Source organism: Melanotaenia boesemani, chromosome 15 (assembly GCF_017639745.1).
Source record: "Melanotaenia boesemani isolate fMelBoe1 chromosome 15, fMelBoe1.pri, whole genome shotgun sequence".
Taxonomy (NCBI): Eukaryota; Metazoa; Chordata; class Actinopteri; order Atheriniformes; family Melanotaeniidae; genus Melanotaenia; species Melanotaenia boesemani.
Window position 1 is genome coordinate 3686833 of NC_055696.1, and position 27310 is coordinate 3714142.

At 39.7% G+C, this 27310-nt stretch overlaps 2 protein-coding genes across 5 annotated transcripts in view; one reads left to right on the forward strand and one right to left on the reverse strand.

Annotated features, from left to right (window-relative positions):
• Nucleotides 1-20576, forward strand: part of zswim7 (zinc finger, SWIM-type containing 7) — a 31709-nt gene extending 11133 nt beyond the window's left edge. Inside the window, exons 5-7 of one of the 3 annotated variants that reach the window (XM_042008112.1) lie at nucleotides 998-1102; nucleotides 20202-20281; nucleotides 20411-20576. In XM_042008112.1, coding sequence (XP_041864046.1) covers nucleotides 998-1102; nucleotides 20202-20276 — 180 coding nt within the window. In that variant the 3' untranslated portion in view covers nucleotides 20277-20281; nucleotides 20411-20576. Of the gene's footprint in view, nucleotides 1-997; nucleotides 1103-5320; nucleotides 6298-13620; nucleotides 13823-20201; nucleotides 20282-20410 lie in introns of those variants that run through there. The other 2 variants (XM_042008113.1, XM_042008111.1) reach the window with 2 other exon arrangements.
• On the reverse strand, nucleotides 5634-27209 carry adora2b (adenosine A2b receptor). Of its 2 annotated transcripts, none has more exons than XM_042008103.1 (3): nucleotides 26892-27209; nucleotides 26284-26752; nucleotides 5634-8608 (listed from the first exon to the last, which is right to left on the reverse strand). In XM_042008103.1, exons 2-3 carry the CDS (start codon nucleotides 26664-26666, stop codon nucleotides 7882-7884), a joined length of 1110 nt encoding a protein of 369 aa, XP_041864037.1. In that variant the 5' UTR covers nucleotides 26667-26752; nucleotides 26892-27209; the 3' UTR covers nucleotides 5634-7881. The 2 variants fall into 2 exon arrangements, with proteins under 2 accessions (XP_041864037.1, XP_041864036.1); XM_042008102.1 differs by having other exon boundaries at nucleotides 26882-27209.
• Nucleotides 27210-27310: the final 101 nt, after the last annotated feature.

Here is a 27310-nt window from a genome sequence, read left to right on the forward strand (position 1 = left end):
CAGTGTGTGAACAGTTTGATGTCACTCATGAATCTGCTGCAGGGCTTCTCTACACATGACATTATGGGTTTAAACAATTCATATTATAAGTCCCATTTTATGCAAAATTCACTTTCTAAAGGTTTTCTAACAGTCATATGTGTCCTCGTAGCCTGTGTATGAGGCCCAAAAAAGAGAAAATTCTGTCTCCTCTCTCACTTGCTTGCTCCACTTTTTAGCGAATGTGTGCTCAAACAGGTGAGTCTGAGATCTTTCTCTTTGTGACCTCATGAAGGGAAATAACCACTGCCCCTGGTAGTCGATACTGCCCCCCAGCTAGCTGAGCCTGCCCTCTAAAATCACCGAGCGGGCATCAGCGGAAGCCGGATCCTCTCCCAGAGAGGCGGGTGGACAGGCACCATTCATGAACATTTAAAGGTTGAGACACAGAAACATCTTGTTCTCATTAGACGGCTGAAATTAAGGATCAAGGTTGAATATGGGGTAATACACTTTAAAAACAATGTTGTTGGACCTCTGACACCCTATGAAATTGTTGAAAAAATGTATAATATGCGACCTTTAGGTACTGAGCAGAAGAAATTGTATAGAAATTAAGACAGTTTGGCTTTGCTGTAAGTTGACATCATAACAGTGTTATGCTGTTTTTTTTGTTTTTTGTTAAGCTTTTAGAAAGAGATGGATGAGACTGAGATAAAAATAAGAGAAGTCTGATTTTGGAAACAAGTTCATGACTTCTGCTCTGACTCAGAGCTTTGCCAGTTATCTGTGGACTTGTTAAGAGACACTGAAGGGGTGCACTGAAGAGATTTTTTCCCTTTACGACTTTTTGTGCCTTTTACTGTCTTTGCTGCTGATACAAACCAAACTGTTATTGTACATGACTGGAGGACCCGCTCACTCATACAGAAGCAAACAAAGTATTTAATACTCTGTACAAGCTTTCAGATAAGATGAAGAACCCATGAATTCATATTTAAATACAAATGTTTTACAGGTAACGGGAGGCTCGGGACGCTTGTATGTTTGCTTCTTGTCCTGTCACTACTGCCCATGTCCAGCTTTTGCCTACACGGTGCTGCGAAGAAATGAAGGCCTCCTGGTGAGTCTTGCTGCCTGCATTTGGCTCACTTGTAGGTGGTTTTAAATAAGAGAACAATTTAAGTTTCTGCAAAGAAATGTGTTAATGCTGCTGCTACGTTTTAGCTTAATTAAAATTTGAACTGAATTAAATACTTTATATTCAAATTTCTACTTAAATTAGTTTGTAGGTTCATGACCACACATGCAAAGAGGTGCTTTAAAGTTTGTGAACCCATTAGAAATGTTCTGAATTTACTCATAAAGAGCCCTTAAAATAGATCCAGATATTGATATTAAACAAGAAAAAAATGATTTTCTTGGATATTTATCTATGAGGAAAAATGTGTTTAGTACTAAATGTATGTGTAAAGGTGTGTAGGGTTTTCACATCTTAAGAAAACGTGGACCTGTCATAATTGACACTCATAATTCTTAATTTTAAGTACCTCTAACTTATCTTAACGTCCATAATAACAAGTAATGTCCAGTCTGGACGTTGCTGCAGCCTTATAAGAAAGGAAGCTGTTGACAGACGCTTTCTGACATCTCTTTGAATCCAGTGGAGGGAGTTATGTTCGAACCAGGATTGGATCCAGAATAAAAAGGTGAACAACGCGATAAACTGTTATAATTAAGAGTTGCAGAACAAAAGTATTGAGAGCAAAAGTTTGAGACTGAACTAAATCACATAAAGTTCTTTTTGAGATTTGGGTTATATGTGTGTTAAAGGTCTCAGTGCAGCTTCAGCTCTGAGATATTACTGATTGAGTTAAAGTACGTCCTTTTTTTTATAGATAGTCAGGAGGATTTAGATCATTTGAAATGTTCAGTCTGTTTTTCCTGCTTGGTAAACCAAATTGCTGTATAGTCCACTTTGATTGATAGAAAGAAGGTAATTTAATTTCTTTTTTCTTACATTAGGCCATGCATACACACGTTCTTACATCTACATTCATTTACTACATTTAATACTTTAGAATTTACAATTATAATTCAAGGTTTGTTGTTTTATCCATGATGTCAAGGAGTTCCGGCTCGGAAGAAGCCGTGCAGCCCCAAACCATAATATCTGTGAAACCACCAACATGTTTCACAGATCAGATAACTGGATAAATTCAACTGGTTTCCAGTATTTTCCTTGATCCAAATACAACACCTCTCATCTAAAGAAAACATTTTCCAAGACTCCTGTAGCTTTTGCATGTGATCCTTACAAACTGCAGATGGACAGAAATGTTATTTTAGGTGCAGCAGCTTTCTCCTCGCAGCTCTGCTAAACTCACCACCGTGGTTCAGTTTCTTGAACATTAGGCCATTATGAGAGTTGGGTTACACTCAGTCTTTGTGATCCCCAGACCAAAGTCTGAATCTTTGAAAGGTGATTTTTGTGACCTTTTCAACACTGATATTGCACATTGCATGTTTTCCTAATATTGCGAAACTCTACTGACGAGCATTGACTCACTTTCTGTGCCCCTCATGAATATCCTTCATTTAAACCACGATACACTTCATCCATCCATCCATCCATCCATTGTCTGCCACTTATCTGGAGTCGGGTCGCAGGGGCAGCCGCCTAAGCAGGGAAACCCAGACTTCCTTCTCCCCGGCCACATTCACCAGCTCATCCGGGGGGATCCGAGGCGTTCCCAGGCCAGCCGAGAGATGTAGTTCGTCCAAGATGTCCTGGGTCTTCCCCGGGGCCTCTTTCCGGTGGGACGTGCCCGGAACACCTCACCAGGGAGGCGTCCAGGAGGCATCCTAACCAGATGCCCGAGCCACCTCATCTGGCTCCTCTAGATGCGGAGGAGCAGCGACTCTACTCTGAGAGCCCGGCTACCCTGCGGAGAAAACTCATTTTGGCCGCTTGTATTCGCGATCTTGTTCTTTCGGTCATTACCCACAGCTCGTGACCATAGGTGAGGGTGGGAACGTAGATCAACCGGGAAATCGAGAGCTTTGCCTTTTGGCTCAGCTCCTTCTTCACCACAACAGACTGATGCAGAGTCTGTATCACTGCAGACGCCGCAGCGATCCACCTGTCAATCTCCAGCTCCATCCTTCCCTCACTTGTGAACAAGACCCGGAGATACATGAACTCCTCCACTTAGGGCACGACTTCATTGCCGACCTGGAGAGAGCACTCCACCCTGTTCCGGCTGAGGACCATGGTCTCGGACTTGGAGGTGCTGATTCTCATCCCAGCCGCTTTACACTCGGCTGCAAATCGCTCCAGTGAGAGCTGAAGATCACGGCCCCATTAAGCCAACAGAAACACACCATCGGCAAAGAGCAGAGACCCAATCCTGAGGCCACCTAACCGGATCCCCTCAACACCTCGGCTGCACCTAGAAATTCTGTCCATAAAAGTTGTGAACAGAATCAGTGACAAAGGGCAGCCTTGGCGGAGTCCAACCCGCACTGGAAACTATTCTGATTTACTGCCGGCGATGTGGACCAAGCTCTGACACCGTTTGTACAGGGACCGGACAGCTCGTACAAGCAGGTCCTGCACTCCATACTCCCGGAGTACCCCCACAAGAGTCCCTGGGGGACACGGTCGAACGCCTTCTCCAAGTCCACAAAGCATATGTAGACTGGTTGAGCGAACTCCCATGCCCCCTCCAAGACCCTGAAGAGAGTGTAGAGCTGGTCCACTGTTCCACGACCGGGACGAAAACCACACTGCTCCGCCTGGCTCCAGAGGGGGCCCCAGTCACCTACATCCAGGCAAGGGAAACCTGGGTCCATGGTTTGTCGTCATCAAAGGGGTGTCTTGAGCCACACTTCGTCTGGTCCCTCCCCTAGACACCTGTTTGCCATGGGTGACCCTACCAGGGGCTTTATGCCCCTGACAACATAGCCACTAGGATTGTCAGGACACGCAAACTCCATGTCCATGATACACTTCCACAAACATTATGAAGCTCTTTATAAAATGTGTCTGCTTTTAAATAAAACGGTGCACCCTCTCCCATCTGCCTGAAAAACACTGACTCCAGTTTTACTCTCAATTGTGAATTCAATAAGTTATTTTACTTTTTCCTCTCAGATACATAAATACTCGTTTGTTTTCTTCACTGTCAAGATCACAATTTTTTCATATCTATATAATTAAGCTCTGTGAACTTCAGATTTTATGCCATATTCATACAGAAATAAATGTTTCAGGCTTAGCATGACAGTGTGGAACTCATTGTATATAGAAGTATATTTACAGACTGACATGAACTTGGTTTCAGTGAAGTGTACATCCTTTGAAAACATTTTTCCTGTGAAGTGAGACAAAACACACATCGAAATATGTGTATAGATGTATTGTGGTCAGCTCATGTTTTTGTATAGTCAATGATGGTTGTCTCCCTCCAGTTGCTCCCTAAATATGTTGAGGCAAACAACCTCTGCTCTGTCTTTATCAGGAAGATTTGTTTCCCTGGAGGATGTTGCTAAAATCAGTGTGAGAAAGAGAGAACTGCAGCAGACCATGGAGATTACCCACAAGCACATGAGCAGCACTGATTCCATTCCCCATGAAAACATGCAGAAACATAAAACTTAAACAAACACATTTTATAGCCAGTTAGATCAAGCTAAATGATAGTGGATCAAATTTCAAATTCAACCATCAGAGTTCCCTCTGACTGGAGCCATTTTGTCTTTAAAGGGTTACTGCAAATTCCAGTTGTCTGGGTAAGGCCTGTTCCATCCATTCTGCTCCTACAAGTAGGTCAGAGGAGAGGTAGCCAAAGTCTCCCTCTAACATTCACAGTATCTGTTACTTCCTCTTGCCAACAGCAGCGAGACATTTGCCAATTAACATTCAGCTGGAGAAGCCAAGAAACTAACTTCTTCATCTTTGTCCTTTTAAATTTGGACTGTTTGAGGGTTAACATGTTAATACAGATAATAATGAAGAATCAGTAATTGTGTGCTGTGAAGAGGCCTTTTTATCCAACAAACATCAGACTACTGATCTGGAAAACGATACTCACTCATAACACTCGTTATCATGTTCCTTTGATTTATATAAATGCTTCAAACGTGATATAAATATTGGAAATTGCTCAGGCTTTTACTCTGTGAAGATTTCTCATAAGAATCCAGCGGACACGTTTTTTTAATGAGATCTTCGAGTTGGGAGTTATTGGCCTGTCATTACAGCTTCATATCCGTATCATTTATCATATCGGTTCTGGTGTTGGTGTGATGAATCAGTGTCTGCAATCTTTTCTCCCAGTGCAAACACATCCTGGCTGTGTATCTGTGTCAGGCGATGGCCGTGACTCAGCAGGAGAGTGTTTCTGATCAGCAGATGTCCACGCTGCTCAGCGGGACCACGGCCCTGTGACACCCGCCTCCCCTGCACAGCGACATGGAGCCTCCTGCACAAGAGATGCTGCTTTTTTTTTATTATTTTAGCTTACTACAAAGGAGCCAAAGTATGGGAACATCATCATACTTCCTGCTGTTCTTCCAACATTTCTGTCATTTATTCAAATGTAAATGGTCAATTTATTTCAACTGAACATCTTTGGAATAATAAAACAATCTTTAACAATATAAGCATTGCCTTTATTAACAAAATAATTCACCATACATACAGATTGCATCATGTTTAATAGCAATATCAGTTGTAGTTTTGTTGAACTAAAGAAATGCCTCTGTAAAGTAGAACATCAGCTTGCCCACAGTAGATGTTTTTCCTGATTAGTAACAAGATATCACACCGACAGACGGCTACTTCGGAATGACAGGCAGGAATGTTGAATCAGACCAACTTGTTATTTTCTGTCTCACCATAAAAACTGTAAAATAAGGCAACAGTTAGACATCAATCGATAGCTTGCAGACAGCTGGACACTTACAGTACTTTTTTTACAGTCAACAAAGACGATAATACAACGTTACAGTGCAGTTACAGTATAGATGTCTCCATTGGAATGTACTAAAAGGTTGGCACACTCCTGTGTTTTAGCCCTTGAAGTTGGTCAGAGTTGGCACATAGGACAACAGGAAACACAGGGAGATGAAGCTTGTTGAACACCAGCAGCACTAAACAGGAAAATAAAATCAATGCAATCTGTTGGTTTTCTTTAGATTGGCTGTTATTTTTCATGAATTGACTTGTATGAACACCGTTATTACAAACTGGACCAAAGAAGATTTGTTTTAATTGGATCACGATGACTTGGTTTAAATTAAATATGTCTGTAAAAATGCCTTGAGATGACTTTGATGTGAATCGACACTGTACAAATAAAACAAATTTGAACTGAATTAAAATACCAGTGCGACATTCGTTTATGTAGTGATGTTGAGCAGAGGCTGTGACTTTGCAGAAAAACCTTTATATGAAATTCAAAACCTTTACCCTTGCCCCAACGAAAACACACAATTTGCTTATCGTCACATTCCCAGTAACGCATGAGCAAGATTTGCTCCTGCTGCCTCAAACTGATGCTGCCCTTGTGAGTTAAATGAAATGCAAACAGTTTGCCTTTATGACAATATTTGCTTAGCATTAACTGCTTCACTTTTTTATTTTTGTCTTTTCCCAGTTGGACTTAATCATCTGTGTGCTAGCACAGAGGAGATTGGTAAGTTATATCAAAGCTCCTCAATGCAAGATATTTTTCATGTTTTCTGAATGAAACTGCCTTTTTTTAGTAGGGATAAGGAGAGTGATCTAGACTTCTAAAGCAAATGATTAAAAAAATAGAGCTTTAATTATTAAATGCACGTGTGCCCGAAGATTAGATAATAAGGACTTAATGTAAATGACTGATTTGAAGTGTCAATTTACAGCACATTTACATCACCTGGCTCAGTGTAAAGCAGCTTAAAATGCTTTGTGCAGATGCCTTATTTCTATAAGGGGTACAATCACTTCCTTCCTGAGCTTATATCGCTTCATTTAGTAGTGCCATTTCATTTCTAAGAAAAGTGGAAATGACACGTAGCATCACTGCAGGTGTGGTTTTAACTGTGGTTTATACCTGCAAGACTGAATCTAATCCAGTTCCTCTCAAACACAGCCACAGGAATCACAGCATGGTTTTGTGACCCCTGTCATTGAGAAGGAAAGTCTTTTTTTTTCTTAAATTTTTTTTTAATTTAGCGACTAAATTTAGCCCCCCGTAGCCCTCTTACTGCAGCCACTGACTCTTGCTTGAGTAACTATTTTGCTTAGCTTTTCTCATCTCTCATTTTTTGTAATATTGATATGAAAAATTTCCACCTTTATAGCCTCCTCTTAAATAAATTAATAAATAAATAAAGTTGTTTTATCAGTATGTTGAGGCAGTGATGAGTTTGAATTAATTTTAAAGGTTCACAAGCCAAAACTAACCACACTGGAAGGTCACTGCTACTGTACCTTTTCAGGTTCACAAGTACAGATCTAATCATACAAAGTTATTTTGATCTTTACATTCTCAAAGACAAGTTTTTGTAATAAATAAATTATCCAACACTGGCACTTGATGTTAACTATATAAAATAGCAGGGCAAGAAAGAGGAGCGTTTGTAGTTGTAACATGTGGACTCAGATCGATAAATAGCATCTGCAGTTCGGATCCTCTTCACAGTCCTACTAATCCAGTTAGCTTCAACAGATGGTTTTGAATCAAACTGCATGAAAGTTATGTATAAGACTTGCTGCTCAGCTTTTCAATGCCCCCTTCCATCTCAGGATTTATAAATAAATCTCCACATTCAAGGCATGATCAACATCGGTTCTTCTACTTATGTAAACATTAGAAACCTCAGTGAAAAGAAAACTAATTCCACCGTGCAGCTCTATAGCAGAGGGTCGATGGTCATGTGGATCTGGTCTCTGTTGCGCCTGCTGCCATTGGAGCGGAGGTAAAGCTCCTCTTTGTGGCACAGAAAGTGCTGGGCCAGGATCTTGCGGAAAGTGTTTCTGAAGTCCTTGATGCGGTAAGCGTAGATGATGGGATTGACCGCAGAGTTGGCATGAGACAGAATGATGGCCACGTACATGACCACATCAGGCCTCTGCAGCTTGCTGTAAAACAGTGTGAGGCAGTTGAGGATGTGGACGGGCAGCCAGCAGATGGCAAACAGTCCTACGATGATGGAAAGGGACTTTGCAGCCCGGATCTCCTTCTGCAGCAGGCCGTGGTTTTGGCTGTCCCCGTTGCCTACACACTTGAGCTCAATCTGTCTCAGCTGTCTCCTGGCCACAGTGAAGATATTTATGTAGATGCCCAGCATGATGAGCAGTGGCAGCAGCACGCAGACAAAGAAGTTGAAGTAGACCATGTAATTCATGTCTACGACCCTTTCAAATAAGCATGAGACCTTGCAGCTATGTAGTAATTGTCCTCTGCCCCCCAACCCCTCTGTGATGCCAGCGTTCGTAGTGTTGTCCTCTCCAGAGGTGCTGTTGTCACATTTCTTCAAGTTCCATCCAAAGAATGGGACGAGGCCAATAACAAAAGATAGGATCCATAAAATTGCAATGATCTCTCTTGCGGTCTTTCCCGTCATCAACTCTTTGTACCTGGAGGGGGGAAAAAACAACACAGGTTCTTAATTTGAGAAACACATTTTTGGAGGTTACTACAGATATACCAAGGTCAGCCTCACTGTGGCATCTTCTGGTCATTATGCATCATTTTGCAAAAAGCCAACAAAGTGAACTGCTGCTGGCACACAGAGAAAAACATCTGAACCAGCAGCCCAAGCACATCAAATCAGGAATGAAGAGCGATCAGCTTCTACAGTTGAACAGATTGTAACAGCAGTTTTTTGTCTCTGTAAACTAAGAAGTAGTAGAATTCTGCATGAAAAGAAAGTTGAAAAAATATACTTGAAACAGAAAAAGTGTAATTATCCATCTAGTCTCAGAATTGCCTCTGTTCTGTTGCATAATTAAAGTTTATGCTAGTGAATTACAGAGTAAGATGGAGCTTATTTAATCTACTTGTTAAAGTTGTACATATTCTGTATATAAAATTTTGATTTTTAAAAAAAATACTAGGACAATACTTCCCTTTGAAATGTAGTACAGTAAAAGTATATTGACAGAAAAGGTAGATGGAGCTATGTAGTTTATCTGTAGTACTACTGTGAATATATTGCATCATTAGCTTGAAATTAACATTAAACATCCTGATAAAGATCTGTATCTACATCCTGCCATCCTCTTTTCTCATCATTCATGCACACTATGCAAGAAAAGATATATAAATAGCTTAGTGGAGTCACATGACGTCGCTTGCCTTTTCATTTACCTGCTCCTTAGATCTGTAATATTGCAGCATTGCCAACGCACATGTTCATGTTCCTCATGAGCCCAGTATAGGTTACAAAAAGAAAGTAACAAGTCTGCTGTTAACAGGATGATCAACAGCTTCTTGCATCCTGTCTTGTTTCATACATTATAATGAGGTGTGAGGCTGGCCTGGTTCAAATCAAGTGTTAGTTTGCAGACACTAAGCTGAGGTTCACCGGCTTGTGGAAATGAAACAGCACTATAATTTCTCTGAAGCAGAGATGTCCAGTGTTGGTCCTTGAGGGTTGCAGCTCTGCAGGTTTATATGTTTCCCTGCTCTAATGCACCTGATTCAAATGAAATGATCCTCTCAACAGCTTGTTTTCTAGTTTTGCCCGAGTCTGTTAATGTCCCTTCCAAGGATGGAAACATGTAAAACCTGCAGGGCAGAGTCTGTCTGTCCACCAGAAGTGGACATCCCTGCTTTAAAGTAACAAATGAAGAAAAAACAGTAACAGAAAACACCTTTTATGTCTAAAAAATATCTCAGCCAGTGAGCTCTTTAGATTTCCAGGGCGCTGTCGCCTCACAGAGATCAGGGTAGAAATATGCAGCCTCCCCATCTGTCTGCACCCAACTTCAACTTCTTTTCTTTTAAAGTTTTTTACCATGGCTATAACAGAGTTCCTGAAACAGGACACTCGTTTTAAAGCAGGATCTTAAACTCCGGTCCTTGAGGGCCACTGTCCTGCAAGTTTTAGATGTTTCCCAGCTTCAACACACCAGATTCAGATTAATGGGTCATTCTGCAGAACTTAATGACAAGCTGTTGAATCCATTTTATTTTAATCAGTTGGGTTGGAACATCAAAAACCTGCAAAACACTGGCCTTTGAGGACCAGAGTTTGAGATCCCTGATCTAAAAACTGTAAAAAGAAACAAACAAAAAAAGAAAGAAATAAAACAGATCCCGTGTTGCATTCACAAAAACAAGCTATTGCCTCAAAATAGTTTTCCTGTACTTAAACATTGTTTTCATGCAGAACAAAACACTGCAGAGCATTCATCACATACATGAAAAAATGTAATCTAGCATAAAAAACACAACTTAGACATTGAACCATTGTAAACAGCAATTCAGTATTGAATGTCTGAAACACACACATAGTAAGCAGAACTACAGCATGTAAGTTATGAAATGATTCAGTCTGTGTTGTGATCAGAGGGTATTCTGCTGTTTCATTCTAACTTGGTTGCATTGGAGGAAAAGGCCAATTGTTAAAAGCCTGGCGCTGTTTATTCCTTCAAAATGTGTATTGTCTTCAAGAAGCTGTTGCTGCATTTTAAGCCCAGTAATGGCACTAATTTTAAGGATTCAAGTTTCCAACCATTAGGAGAAAATGGAAATCCTTCCAGCCACATGTGACAGCAAAAGCACTCAAAAACATAAACACAACACCACCTTTAAAATCACTGACACTATCAGCTTAAAATGAGTCGTAAATTCTGCAGGAAGTAATGCTGCTCATCGTTCAGTCTGATAAAAAAAAATGTTAACTGTTTTAACATGAAGTACTCCAGGGAAACTTTTCAATACACTGTTAATTATGAATGTGATACATAAAATGTGAATATGCTAAACAAAATGAATAATTCTGCTGCAGCATCCCATCTGTGGTTTGAGTCTCGTCACATTGGCTTTGCCTTTCTTCCACCTCCACCTTTGTCCTCACCTGCTTCCTTTGCATATTTCTGGATGAATTGTTCCAAAGTTACCTTTATTTCTCTCATTGAAGGCTCTGAGTAGTGTGTGAACCATTGTTTCCACGTGGATAATCGTGCACTAGGTGAATCAAACGAGCACCTGGTGCAGGTTTCATATGTGACTAGTTTTGTCTGCAGAGTTTTGCACCAACATCTGACTAAGTACAGTAGAGCAGTGATTATAGTTTAGAGACCTGGGTGTGTATTTTTGGTAGATGGCATTACGGTTGTGGATATTTAGCTCATAAGCCTAAAATAGTGTATAAATAAAAACTATAAAAGGCCAAATCCTATGTTGAACCGCCTGTTCAGTCTCCTCTCCTGATTATGGTGACCACAGAGAATCTGCTGAGGCTATGCTGTACGTTTTGTCCATCTCAGTTCAGAGATACTATCAGATGTTGGTATAATTGTAAATTTTATGATGATTTTTTTTTAAAGCAGCCTATCAAACAACAAACACCCTGGGGAACATGAATAAAACCGTGTAGTTTCATGACTAAAACAGCATCTATGCAGGAAAGTAGAAACATGCAAATGTATTATTTTTTTATGTAGATTTTCAAATCTCTGCCCGTTATTGGTTCTTATATTGTGATATACACATGTGCACAAAGCTGATTCTACGCCTCTTGTTTGCCACAAACACTTCCCTGTTATTGTTGTTATTTCCATATCCATGCAAGGTTGATATCACAACTAAACAGGCACAAAACTGAAATCAACAACAAAGGAGCAGCTCAGTTTGACTGAATATAAAGCATAGACAGCCATTAGTAAAGTGGAGAAAACACACTCAGCTTTATTTGTTTATTTTAGTTCTGTGATAACAAATAGAACAAAAATGGCTGTATTAAAAAAGTAAAAATGATTGGAAATAGATTATAAATGTGCATCAGTGTGCATAAGGGCAGCGTTTGGATAAGCCTGTACAGTACAGCCACAGGCTTTCAGATGTGCTGATGGATAAGGGTATTTATCCCTGAACAGAAAACAGAAAACATCATAAACACAGCAGGGAATGAGACACTTTAAGGATCTCTTAAACTTTTTTTTTTTTTTTTTTTAGAGGAGCCTTCAGCAGTCACCTTAACAGCTACTCGATTAATGAAAATAAAAGCTGGGAAACTAAAACAAGAACAAAATATATCACTGTTCTTCTGTAAATTATCCTGCCTCAGGTTCCATTTTCATCTTGTATCAGGGTTACAATGCCATAAAGTATTCTCACCACATATTTTTCTTCTTTTCCTTCACTTCACAGGCCACCACTTCTGCATCCACTTCTCTTTACCTACATCCATAAATCTCCTCTTTAGTCCTCTTCAAGGTTTCCTGCATGGAAGTTCCAACCTCAGCATCCTTCTGCTGACATGTCCACTATCCCTCCTCTGTACATGTCCAAACCGTCTTAGTCTAGCCTTTCTGTGCTGTCCCTCTGATCTACTCATTCCTGATCCGTCCATCCTTGTCACTCCCAAAGAGAACCTCAACACCTGAATCTCTGCTACCTCCAGTTCAGCCTCCTGTCTTTTCCTCAGGACTAGTGTCTTCAAACCTTGCATCACTGGTCTCACCGTGTTCATGGTTCCTTTATAAATTCCAGTTTGTGTGGATTAGAAGGTGTATGCAGATTTTTTGTGTTAGCATTATTTATACACCTGTAATAAGAAGCAGTCCGCACAGTTACATTTACACTAGAAAAGAAAAAAAAGTGCTAGTTTGAGTTAAAATCTTGTCAACATGTTATTCCAAATATAATTATACAAAATCAGAGCTTTTAAACCCCAAATATTTGTTGTAGGTCTAATGTATGCGTATGCGCTTTGCAAGACTGTAATGGCTCTTAGGGCTCTGCACATCCTTCAATATTTAATATTTTTTCATATATAAAAACATAGTAAAGGATGAGTCTATATTAATGCAACCAAATTTTCAGTAATTCTGCTCTCATTTGCATATTCTTGTTTCTTTAATCAGACGGCTAAGCTGTCAGAAATCTGACTAAAAAGCAGCTGATTAATCAAGAGCATGTGTCAACTTGCCGTCACGTGGAGACTTTTTAAAGTGTTGTTGTGCTCTAACAAAGTCCTGATTTTATAACCACAGATTCATCTGATGAAATCACCGATAACTTAAAGACAACATTAGTGCAGCGATTTCAGCTACTCTATATTACCATGTACAATGATCTCCCACAGAGAAAGTTAGAAGCTGCAGAGCAACTTGAACAATTTCATACACAATCTTCAGACATAACTAACTCCATAACCCATTATTGTACACTGGAATAATTATGTGAACATGCTGGCCTCTAATAAAGAGAACTGCCTTGAAAAGAGATTTAGAAGGGCATTTAACCTCAGACTGAATTATATGTCAATATTTTGCACTACAAGACTGGTCCCACTTCTCATTAACTAAAATGCAGCCAATTATGATTGCATTTAAAACTTATGCTGTTTATCTTGGCCCTTCTTATCCAATTCCTCCTCATAAAGCCCTTCTTATATGCTTTTTTCTCTTCTTCTCAGATTATTTCCACTGATTCTTGGTCTATTGCCTCAATAACCTGTCCACTCTGAACTGACTGCTGCATTCATCACACCATCTGCAACAAAACTGACGCATTTAGAGTTTTGTGTGTATGCTGTGACATTTGTGCTCTAAATGTGTTTTACTTCTGCAACCTGTGGTCACTGTCATACATGAAAATTTCATCCTCACGTAAAATCTGCTGTTCAGAAAACTGAATTATGCATTTTATCAAAAAATCTTCCACAACAACGTCTCATCAGCAGATAAACATCACTTAAACAAAGCCAATAATACTCCGACCAGAACTTTTAGGAATGTTTTATATCCCGACATAAAAATCCAACTTTTTTTGTGATTTATTTGATTTCTTCGATAGTCACGTTAACAGTTACTTTATCAGAATGACCAAATTACCAACTGTAATTGAAGGCACCATCACTAGGCAACAGAGCATCCACCATTACATAAAGCCACATTTAGAGATGCATCATCTTGCATTAATTTAAACATGTGAACTAAACATGTTGATGTCATGTGGAAATGACCTTCCCAGTGCTTTTGCTTTATATTTTTGACCCACATGTATGTATTGTTTTCAGTCCAGCACGATGTTTTTACCCACATGAATCATTTGCAGCACCAAGCCATTTGAATGGGGATTTAAATCTGTTTAAACCTTCTGAATGCAGCTGAACTGTAGCTGGAGCTTCTGGCCTCTGGCCTTCTATCTGTATTTTTAACTGCTCTCTTCAGCTGCTGTTTTGTTTAACTTAACTCTCTGTGCCTTTTAGCTCAATAGGACTTTTTAAGAATAAACTACATGTTAAGAGAAAACTGTAACTTTAAAAGGATTTCAGGGTTTTGTGTGTTGCTGCAACTTCTCATCTAACAAGTACTGGAGACAGAGCCCTCTGTGACGTAAAAGATCCAGTTTTACTTGATTTGATAACAAATAAGCTCTTACTGTTAAAGAATACAATTTTATACCTTCCATGTGAAAAACTGCATGCTCCCTGCATTCATTTCAAGAGCATGTCTGACGTGAGTCTGAGCAAGAATAAAGCAAGATTTATTAAAATTGTCATTTCTGTTATTCCAAAATATTCCAAAGTATTTTGTATTTCATTCATTAATAGAGGAGTGAATGACTGGATGTTGTTGCTTAAGCAGACTAATGAAGCTGATCATCACGTTACTCATTCATCTCTGAAAATGGCTGAACAACCGTGAACTGTAGCTCACGTAAACAGCAGTTTAGTGTTAGCTCTGTTATATTAGGCAAATCAGAGGGATGGAGGGACGCCCGGGCCCAACATTCATTATGCTGATATGAATAGCGGCGGTATGACTGGTCTATTAATCACTACCTGGCTGTTTGGTTACTTTATGGTTCCAGTCTGTAGTGGGTGTTTTCCCAACATAGGCCAGTCCAACACATGATTGTACCTAAAAGAGGAATCTGCACAAGCTGTATTTGGCTGAACTGTAGACAAGGGAAATGTTAGATGAATAAACAATTTGGTGTCTGCTTCAGTAAATACTGAGTGTAATTTGTGTGAAAATGTGTATTTGCATGCTGTAAAAAGCTGTATTTCTTATCTCAGAAAAGGCACAGTCAGATGTAAGATGGGAGTGGAGTCGAGCGGCTCTCCACCTCCCAAATCTGACTGAGTTTAACCAAACTGTTGGAGACATGATGGAGAGAAGCGCAGTGGTATTTTGACTAAAACATGTCACATAATTGATCAATACTTAAGAAAATTCTGTCAATCAATTTATTAAATTTTAATGCTGAAAGTACAAAAATGCTGTTTAATAAGCTTTGTCTCACGTTTTCCAATGCTCATGATGAAACAGCTGAATATTTAATTAGCAAACACGCGGACTCAGCTTGTTGTTAACAAAGCCACGTCCTTTCTGAAACATGAAATCATTAACAGAGTTTACACATCAAGAAATGCTGAGTCACTCTAGCGTTGTCCTGACTGTCCCCATCATGTGAACAGCGCTACAAGCGAGACACACTGTTTCCACAAAGTGATTCGGGCGAGCAGCCACAGAGTAATGACTCATACACATGCTGACAGGCGCACACTTATGCACACACCAAAGTCAGTCTGAGCTGGAGGTGTCACAAGCCATCTGAGCTCAGCCGCTGCACAGAGCATCACTCAGTAAACAAGAAAGCAGCTCGTTTCACCACCAACACCACATCTTGACTTTTCACATTTGTATTAATGACTCGTAAATGTGGCAAATGATGAAAAACTTTCATTTTTTTACTCACTCCATTTCCTACGCAATCACTGATAAATTAAAGTCTGTATATCATTAAATATGATAATGGATATTTCTAGAAATAATTTTGCACTATTAAAATTTAACTTCCAAATGAAAACCACTGGGAAACATTTTTAATTATAGCTTTTAAATTTCAAGTTAACCCTTTGTATTCAGCGGCCATGAAGAAACGACTCCATAGTGCTGCTCTGAACTGAGACATGCAGCACAAAGTCAGCAGCTCCAGCTCTTTGCAAAGCGAAAAGCAGCTCAAACTGTAGTAACTGAGACAGGTACCTACAGAAGAAACGGCTGCAGTGACCATAAAATCTGTTTTCAGAGCGAATAGGAGTTGAAAATGTCAAAATAACTAAAAAACATGGTTCTTATACTGCAATACTGATTCTGGTCAAGTATCAGTCCTGGTTCTGTTGGATCTCAATGCTGTGTTTGATACTGTAGATCACAGAATCCTGTTGCACAGGCTGGAAAACTGGGTTGGACTTTCTGGAGCGGTTCTTAACTGGTCAGGTCCTATTTAGAAGGCTGGAGTTATTTTGTTACGATCGGCAGCTATAAATCGGAACGAGTGGCCATGACTTGTGGAGTCCCCCAGGGGTCAGTCCTTGGACCTCTTCTGTTTAACTTGTATATGCTCCCTTTGGGTAAAATATTACAGAACTATAACATTAATTATCAAAGTTATGCTGATGATACACAACTTTATGTGTCTCTGTCACCAGATGACTGCAGTCCAATAGACTTATTCTGTCAGTGTCTGGAGCAAATAAACACCTGGATGAAGGAGAATTTCCTACAATTAAATGAAGACAAAACTGAGATTATTCTGTTTGGTAGCAAAGAGAAGAGGGTCAGCATTGGTAAACACCTAGAGACCCGGCCCTTAAAATCACCGACCAAGTTAGTAACCTGGGAGTGTTGATAGACTCAGATCTGACTTTCAGCAGCCACATCAAAGCTTCACTAAGAAGCTTTTTAGCAGCTCAGAAACATCAACAGAATTAAAAGTCTAGTCTCCCAGAAAGACCAAGAGAAACTCATCCATGCATTCATCTCCAGTAGACTGGATTACTGTAATGGTCTTTTAACAGGACTTCCTAAAAAGAGCATTAAACATCTGCAGCTCATCCAGAACGCTGCTGCTAGAGTTTTAACCAGGACTAAGAGATCTGAACACATCACACCAGTTTTGAAATCTTTACACTGGCTTCCAGTCAGTCACAGAATAGATTTTAAAACCCTTCTGCTTGTTTACAAATCCCAGAATGGTTTAGGCCCAGAATACATCTGTGATATGTTCAGAGAATATAAACCTAGCAGAGCTCTTAGATCCGAAGACTCTGGTCAACTAGTCCAGACCAGAGTCCAGACTAAACATGGAGAAGCAGCATTTAGCTGTTATGCTGCAAACAAATGGAACAAACTGCCAGTGGAGATTAAACTTTCACCAAATGTAGACATTTTTAAATCCAGGTTAAAAACATTTCTTTTCTCATGTGTATGTGCATGAAATCTGCACGGTAACTTTTTTTAACTTATCTTGCTTTTAATCATTTTAATGTAATTTATTATTTTATTGTGATTATGTGTTGATGTCTTTTACTATTTCTAAATATCTGTAATGTCTTTGTTTTATGTAAAGCACTTTGAATTGTCCTGTACATGAAATGTGCTGTACAAATAAACTGCCTTGCCTTGCCTTGCAACCTTTATCAGTTGTTGTCTTGGTAAACAACAGAATATGCTTAGAGTGTCAATTTACTGAATACCATCCAGCATCAGCAGGACAAGCAGGGGTGGAGCCACGTGGTGGAGAGGGGTGGCCATGGCTGCAATGTGCATGGGCACCCCTCTGCCATGGGTACATGCTTAAAGAGTTAAAGCTTCATCTGAAAACTCCTGTTTTGTCAATCAATCAGATTATTTCTGCAGCACTTGTTTTTTTCCCTCAAAAATGTGGGGCATTTTCCCTTCCCTAGCTCAAACCCACCCGAGTGACTATGACTAATGTTCTGGATTTAAAAACATTCAATCTAAATTATTAAATTCCAAAAATCCTAAGAGAGTGCCTGACCATAGATATAAATACGTCATGCAGAAAAACCATTAATAATACATCAGTTTCTGTGTATCACACCAGTGATGAGTCATGGTCTTAGCCTGACCACCCCTTTAAAAATGATCTGCCTCTGCCACTTAAGTTGTGCATCGACTTATCTGATTTGTTTCACTGTCCCTGTATGTCGTTAGTCTCTTGCTTCCTTTAAGAAAACGCTGATAAGAACTTGACATTTTCTGAGTAACCAGTGAAGGAAAAAGCTCTGCAGATTCAAACAAATGCAAACTACACATCCTAACAGGCAGCTGCACCAAGCTGAGAGTTTGTGATACTGTGCTGATGTAGAGAAAGAAATTAGGGATCATAAGAGAAGAAAATGTCACCCAGTCTAACACTGATATCTTTATTTTTTATATAATTCTGAATATGAGCAATATGAATCTGTTGCAACTGAGGCAGTCTGTCTGGTTCTGGTCTCTTTATGAGATTTATAGAATAACAGAAATAAAATAACACTGCTTCATCCTGTAGAGGCTGCACAGATGAGAGCGATGAGGAAGTGGGTCTAACCTGACTGTAATGACGGGAAGTCAGAGCCATTAAAGTTCTGTTCTCTCAGAATTTGCTAGTAAAATGAAAGTCCGGTTACCATAACAACACAGCTTCATTTTAATCATAAGCCCAGTCTACCTCTGTGTTGTAATAATTCTACCGGTTTTTCCCCAATGGTGTGCGAGCCCCTCCTTGATCTTGCGACCCCTGCAGGGAGGCTGGTGGGTCCCCACGGGGGCCATAAATTATACAGATTGCTGCCCAAAGATGCAGGCGAAGAAAGCTTGCATGTCTCTTTCCACAAGTTCCTGCTGTTTTCCTCCATCAGCTACTCCTTCTATCTTTTAATCACAAAGTACAACAGCACACACAGGATCCATTTCCCAGAGGGCCCATCTCCTGCACATCACTCCCAACTCTCCCTTTTTATCCGTGGAGACAGGGAGCGAGCACCCGGCTGAATGGATTAGCTCTGGCATGACGACAGCACGCTGGCATCTATCTTTGTTCTGTTTTCTTCCCCAGCTTCATTCCCCATACACCCCTTCTCGCTGTTGCTGAGCTTCCGCCCTGGGGCAACTGACCTATGCCAGGCCACACACACACACACACACACACACACAGTCTCGCAACATCCGCATCGATGTCCGGCTGTGTCCATGGCCAAGCTTCAAAAACAATCTAACAGGTGGCTGCTCACACTGACAACACAGTAAGTTCATACACTTTACACAGCTTGTTGCTGCGTATGCAAACAGAGCTGAAGAGTTTATGCATCATAAACTGTATTCAAAGTGTTTCTCTAAACCACATGGTAAAAATAAACACAGATTGAAATTTGAAAAGCAGAGGAAGGAGAGCAAATCATACAATCTTGATGAGCATTTTCATAAGATAAAGTTAGCTGTTGCCGTCGTCTGAATCTCCAACACCATGCTGATTACATCATTACAGCGAAGAGCAAATATAACCTATATCAAACATTTTTCCTCACGAAAAATAAAAAAAGCTGAATTTTGCTCATGTAAAAGCTCATAGCTCTATGTTTGGGCATCTGCGTAACTGTACAACTTTTCTTTCCAGGATGCTGCAATCAGCTGAGTTTCACTTTCCGGCTCAGCGTCACACGCTAGCAACTGGATATCAACACTCTGGCCATTTTGAACGTGCAGCATGGCTGATTGAGCAAAGAAACACAAGTGGATATTAATGGAGGAATTGAGGAAAAGAAAGAGTGAAAAGGACAGAGCAAAAGATAAGACTAGTCAACCTCGGACTTTTACTTGTTGGAGAAACCTCAGAGAAGAGACAGATTACAAGACAGTTGTCGAAGCAGCCGTTGTTAGGTGGTGCAAAAATCTGCCAAAGTTCAGTAATGTGGCTTTAAAGCTTCCCTCCTTAAGGTCAAGTCTGCTCTGATTGATCAGCTGATTAACTAAACATGATGACATGTGAACCAGCTAAAGATTCCGTATTTGAAATGTACCAAACTAACCATGAGTCTCACATTTAATTTCAACTTACATAATATAGTTGCATATATAGGTTTTGTGGAAATGTTTGCTTCAAAATCTATTTAATGAAAAAGATGAGGCAAATATAGAAAGGTAGAGGAAATGGTAGCTATTCTGGGCAGCATGCTAACGCTTTGTTTTTCCACCAAAGGATCATGCTCCACAACACACAGGAATGGTCTCTACTCTGCTTTGGGGCAACAGTGGTGAGTTTTTGAAGCGCTGATGAAGGTAAATGCTCTTCTTTTACATTCTTCATCAGCATGGAGTGACGAGAGCATGCTTCACAAACACTTCTGTGCCAAAAAAATTAGGTTCTCAGTTAAATGCAGACAGATAATTTATCTGCATATTCGACAGATATCCAGATGGGGTGATCAGTAAGAGAAAACGGCCTATTCTGTGCCACCACTTATGATTTGAGGCAGTCTCCAAGGACACGGTTTACTAGGCCAGGACAGACAGGAAGGAAGTGGTGAGAATTCAAGCCTGACAGAAGCAGGGGCTGCACACATCTTGTTATTTTTTCATTTCTCTCTTGGTTTACCTTTCCTTTTCTGCTTCAACATTTTTGCCATGGTAAAACGTAGGATTACTTTATTATGCAAAGTGTTAATATGGCTAATAACCATCAGCAGAGCCAGAAATACTTGTAACAGTGGCCAGGCTCTGGCCTTTATTATTATTTAGATTGCACAGAAACTGATGTCTCATTATTGTTTTTCCTGCATGGCATGTTGCTGTAAAGTTTAATTTTTGGGTCATTCATATTTACACCATGTCAAAGTACCAGTTGTTTATGTAAATTATTTATTTATTCAGTTTTCTTATATATATTTGGCACAAAAAGTAAAGATATTTGTCCTTTATAGATTATTTCCCCCCTTATATAACACCAATTGGGGTCGTATTATACTGTACATCACTGGAAAACCCGATTAGACACCTTTACAACATGGTATAACTTGTAAGGAGTTCCTGTGGAATGAGCAGCACAGCTAAACGTGAGAGTAGGAAAATATTTCAGGGGATTTTGGCACATTTTTTGGGGGCTCTACCCACATGTTTATCTGTGATGATAATTCCATCAAAGCACCTCATCATAAAGGTGACTAATCATGCTTTCCAGCTATGTATAATACAACAAAAATCTGTAATATTAAATGTGAGAAATAATTGACTAAACATTTTTCCTTTTGCTTTTGTGCTAAGTTTACATAAGCAGGCATGACTGCCATGTAGATTCATTTGTCGAACCTTTGATCTACCAGATGAGATCAGGAGCGGTTTCTAAGGTTGAGCTTTTTGAATCGCCACAAAAAATCTACAGAAATTTTTATTTAAAGGATATAAGAAGACTGCAGATATGCATCACTCAGCAGCATGGATCATTTTTCTCCTAAGCTTTTCAGAGTTTTAGTTTTCCTGCAGCCTTTGGAGTTTGTACAGGAGCTTCAATAAATGCACAGTTAAACCTGCCCAGTCTACAGCCAGCGGTCACTGACACAGACCCCCACAACCCATAGATAATGCAGCCACCTAACATCCAGTAAACCAAAGAAGATAATGATGGGTAAGTTAATCTAAAGATGATGTCAGTGATTTTATAAAAGAAAAAAGGTTTTCGCATGAAAACATGTTCAGTATATGAAAGCTCTCAGTATTGGAAATATAAGTCTTATCTTTCTAATAAACCAAATTGCTCAAATGCCTCAGTCAAAAATTCATAAAGTCCATCTGGTTTTAGTTACAAATTACATCTCATGTCTTAACAGAGACACCATCAGTACAGAGTGACACACAAGATTTGGCTGTGATTTATTTAGAGGGGAAAATGTTTGGTTCCAACTTTAAAGTGGTTTACTTTGTCACAGTGAAGTGAAAAAGAAATCCTGTTTTTCTGCTTCTAGTCAAGTAACTTTTAAAAACCAAGATTGTCCAAAGTGTAAAAACAACATTAAAAAACATGAGTAAAATTTGCATGGAAGATAAATTTGCTCCACTAGAAAGGAAGGCCTAGAAAAAGAGATAAGCTGCTTACTTTTTGTGTTTTGTCTGGTTCTGGGCACATTAATGGATTGGTTGCTTGACCACAGGTCTCTAGTAGGCTATGAACATACAAGAGCTCAGCAAAGTAAGGTGGAGTCCTTTAACACGTTTAATTTTAAAAAGATAACAATGAACATTTAAAATTAATCCTCTGCTGAACAAAGAACCAGTGGAGGGAATGTAAGTTGCTTCTGTAATTTGCATCACTACACTTCAAATTCATCAGATTTATTTTTAAGAAAAAACAATCAAATTAATGTTTTATGTTTCATGTGCAGAGCTCTGACACTGAAATGCTTACTGTCGTGTATTTAAAGAAATTTTTTCAATGAATTTTGCTTAATGTTCCCACACTTTATGTCACTGAAGTCATTGACCTGAAGACTGCAATTAATGCAGATGTGTTTCATGGTGAAGTCACCACATAAAGGAGGGAAAACCCGGACTATCAATGAGGAGCAACGTGGGCGTTATTTTTAGGCTGACTTTACACTTTTACAAGCAAAGGTTATTGAACATACTGAAGAATAGAAAATAAAACCCAAAAAGTATTCCCTTTTTTAAACAAATAAATATTCAAGAAGCATCTTAACAATATTTTATTTCCCTAACTGTGAACTAAGTATAGCTAAAGCCGTGGACTACAATTACTACTTATGTTACCGTACAAAATGTTGTTTTTACCATATTTAGCTCGCAAACTAGAGAATGATGTCAACCATAAGTGTATAAAATGTTTGACAAAGGATAAAAAGTTAGCATTTATTATCTAAGCAAGCAAATCCCTTGTTTATCATAAATCACACCACACTGACACACAGTCCTCAATCCTAAACCTTACTGGCAAAATCTATACACTCAGTGTCTTACATAACATTGCACTTCATTGTTTTCTTCTGTATTCTCCACATCTGATCCCAGGTGGTTTCAGGACTCATTGAATCACACGTTTGCTGCTGAGAATGATGCATCTCTCAGTGGATGTCTGTACCTTCAAGCAGCCATTTGCCATCATTGTCAGTGTGAGAAATCCATGAAAATGGATCAGTTGTTTGAAGTCCAGCCACCAACAGAGCCTGTGCTCATTTCTTTTAACCTTTGTTTTATTTCTTTTTTCATACATTATTCATTTTAAGAAAAACACTCCCACTGCATCACTACAAAAGACAGAGAGTCCATTATAATAATGAAGCTGATATCTGTTCAAATCTGCAGCCTGAGGCTAAATGAGGTGTCTGACTACAAAGAGGCAGCCCTGCTGATGCAGGTGGAGACAATCCTCCGGGATCTATGATGTGCTTAAGTTTATCTCAGAGCACCAACAGGACAGAGGGACAAAATAGCTTGAGGGTCTTTTTTCTGAGAAAATAAGGACAGTGAAGCTGAAGGTTTGAGGAGAGCTTTGAGTGGGTGTGTGGCTCGGTTATCTCGTGGGGCTTAAAACATCTGGCCTTTCTCTTTTACTAAAACCATCTGCTAAACACTTTTATCTGAGACAGAATCATGGACCCACAGGCCTGTGGACCGGCCAAACTCACACACAAAAGCCTGTGGACATGTAATTTGACCTCAACATACACACTGATCAGATTATCACACAGACAGTACGTGTTATTCGGATGGGAGCAGGGCTTTCGGTACAAACTAGTTATGTTAATGTATATCACTGTGAGAACTTTACTGCAGAATGTTTTATGTTGTTGATAAAAAAAAGACTGTTATAGTTGGTGTTAATGTAAAATGAGAAGTGTTAATGGTTGGTTTCCTTCCAAGGGACAAAAACAGAATCACAAACAGGGACTTTACAAGCCAGTTGGTTAGTGATGGGAAACTTTTATCCCAGACTAGTGTCAAACTGTCCTTTATTGCCAACGTTTGAGTGTAATGGAAATGACAGCACATCTCAGCCGAACTGCCTCGCAGCACAAACAGCCCACACAAACCCCACAACCACATGCAGTACCAGAGTGTTGCTTTAAAAAAAAACACTGACAGCTCTCTAATGTGGTGCCGGTCTAAAAACAATACCACCTGCAGACAGATGTTTCCCATCTGAAAATAAATTCAGGGAAATATCAAACAGCACAGTTCGGTCCCTGCTGGACACCTGCCTGTTTTTGTTTCCTCAAACGGACGACAAACACAGTCACTCCCGCTCAGCGGAGCTTTACCATTAGGTCCAGTTGAAGTGACACACTGTGGCAGGTATTGATCTCCTGCCTTTGCCTTTTGTGTGCGATTACACAACCCTGTTCAGACAAAAGTCGGGACATTGTGTAAAATATAAAAAAAACTAAATGATTTGCAAACTATGTAAATGTTTTAAATGAAAATAGCATATTTAATGCTTTTTCTCATATATTATTTGAAAAAACAAAGAAGCGACAACAGACCTAATGAAACATCTTTAATTCTCATCTAATTAGGTTCACATTGAAGATAAGTGTGTATGTCAGCGAGATGCCTTCATGTGCAATGATGGGGAGATGTTTGACTTAGACTGCTTTATCCATAAAAAATGAAAGGAATAAGATGATTTCATTCTCAAGAGCACAAAATATGAAATAATCTGGAAAAATCTATGTTCTATACACTAAAAACCATTACTGGATAGGCTCATAAGCAGCCCTGTGTTAAAAAAGCGCCACATCTGCAGTGGAAATCACTGAAATAATTCAGGAACTCTGATAAAAAAAACTGTTTTTATAATGCACATACATTTCAGTACCTAGTTTGCATTCTACCTTCTTCTATCAACACCACTGGGTTTAGGATTATTCTATATATTCTTAATTCAGTCATTTCAATGGACATTTGACTCTTTCCTGTGTTTTCATCAGTCCCGTGTAGAGCAATTTAAATTAGATTACTTTAACACAGAAAGTGCTGTAAAAATTAAGTTGACTGTGAGGTTGAGTGTGAATTAATTGCTGCATCCATAAGTGTAAGTTAAACCTCCAACTTGTTGCTCCCTCCTCTGGGACTGAGCTCCGACACAAAGCACAAAACAAACAAAAAAAAAAAAAACCCCGTAGTTTGTTTATAAAATCTAAGACGTTTCATCTTCCAAGTAAAAAAAGAAAGAAAACATAAGCCATTAGTATTAGTGCGCATGGATGCTGCCGTCCAGATTACATATTTTTCTGGGAAGGTCTTGCTTATATTTTAAAACACCATGGTAACAAAGTTCAGCTGCTAAACACATCAGCCTGTAATGAGGACCTACAACACAAAATAAAAAGTAAAAATAGATTAAGTAGGCTCGGAGATTCAAAGAAGCTGAAAACCTTTATCAGGGTAGAATGAAAAACTAAGTTTAGTAGCAAATTTAAGGTGAACTGACACTGACCAAAATCAAATTTAGCACTTTCAGCATTTAATGTTTTTTCTAAAAATGTTTTTTATTTATTTAATACATAATTTAAATGAACTCTGTTTTTATTTACATTTTGAGCGTGACTGTATGTTTGATGGCAGATCTGAACAGTTTTACATAAATCACAGGAAGCATTAGATAGAATGCATGCAGCATGCGTAGGTGCTGGGAGGAATTTCCAGCGCTCAGATGTAGATCTGCTGGGCTCCTGTGCTTGTTTCAGAAACATTTTACACCAAATCTATGAAGAGGCCATATTAACTAGATGATAAACCAAGGTTATAAAACAGCCTCTTCAAAGACTGACTCTAAGACCAGATTTTAATAAAGTTAAGTGAGGTTTCACCTTATCATTATTCCAAGTTTGGATATTAAACGTGCCATTTTTGCATGATGCAATAAGCTTTGCAGGAAACATTCATAAGCTCACAGAGCTGATTCTGATCTTTGCTCCCTCTGGTCTGCTGGGGATATTTGACAGTACCTGAAGAGTGAGAAATTATTCAGCTCATATATGAAGAGAGGATGAAGGGAAGTCAGTGTTTTATCACTCTTTATTAAACAGCTCGGCTGCTCTCATTTTAAGATGCAGTGCTGTTGATAGATGAGCCTCTTAGAGACACTAAATCAAGTTGATGTAATTAATTAGAACAGAGCTTGATGAGATCAAGTTAAAGCTTGACTTTTCTTGTCTGAGGTCTCACTGTCTTCACCCTTATCTTCACGACTAGCACTGATTTTGACAAATGGGCACTCAAGGAGAGGGGGAAAGAATGTTGGAAATAAAAATCACTTAAATGACGCTCACCTCAGTGGGATCTTGACGGCCAGGTATCTATCAATCGCAATGGCAAGAAGACTAAAGATGGAGCTCTGAGTGAGTACCAAGACAAAACAGGCGAGGAAGAGGCATCCATAAAAGTCCATATTAGTGCCGATGCTGATGGTAATGGCAAAGGGAATGGCGAGGCAACCGACCAGAATATCAGCCACAGCTAGAGACACTAGAAAATAGTTGGTGGCGTTTTTCAAAGTGGTGTTGATCGCGACAGCCCAGCACACCAGGACGTTGCCGGATATGGAGAGAACAGCAATTATTACTTCAATTACGATGTAGAACATATTCATCTCAGCAAAAAAGTGTAGTTCAGGGCTAAAAACCTGTCGGCTGGTCACAGAGATGACAGTCATCCACAACACTTCTAGTTCCAGAGGAGTAAACAAGTCTCTCTGCTGTAATCCAGGAATACTCCACAAGTGGCTGCAGATTCTGCCATCTGTTGAACAGAAAGATCAAGATCACTTGTCTTTATCACGAGAGGAAGAAGCCCCAACTTTGTTTCTCCAATGCAAAGTTGACACAGCTTAAATATCCGTTTAATGAGGCGTTAATCCCCCTGACTCACCTTAACGAACCTGCAGGTCGCCTCTGGATGTTTTCACACCTACAGCGACCGATCTGAGGAGCGCTGAAGTGGCATCTGTGGCGCTGGCTGTGTCACACAACTCCCCCCGACAGCAGTTTTGAAGTAGAGGAGGAAATGCAAGAGGGGACCGGGGTGCGCGAGGGTGTAGGGTGCTTTACTTTCGCAGAAAATGCCACGCCCCGAAACACACGCACACGCACGCGGTTGCATGCACAGCGAGGAGGGTGAAATTCCAAGTGAGCGTCACCGGTCCGTCATGCGTAATTACGCGCCAATAAATGTATTCAACTACGGGTCCATGACACGTGCTTCCCACTGCAATGTCCAGTGTGTACAAAAGACGCACGCGCCTCACAGCCGTTACATCTGGTTTCGATCAGGCAGACTCTGGGGAGGCAAACCTCGATT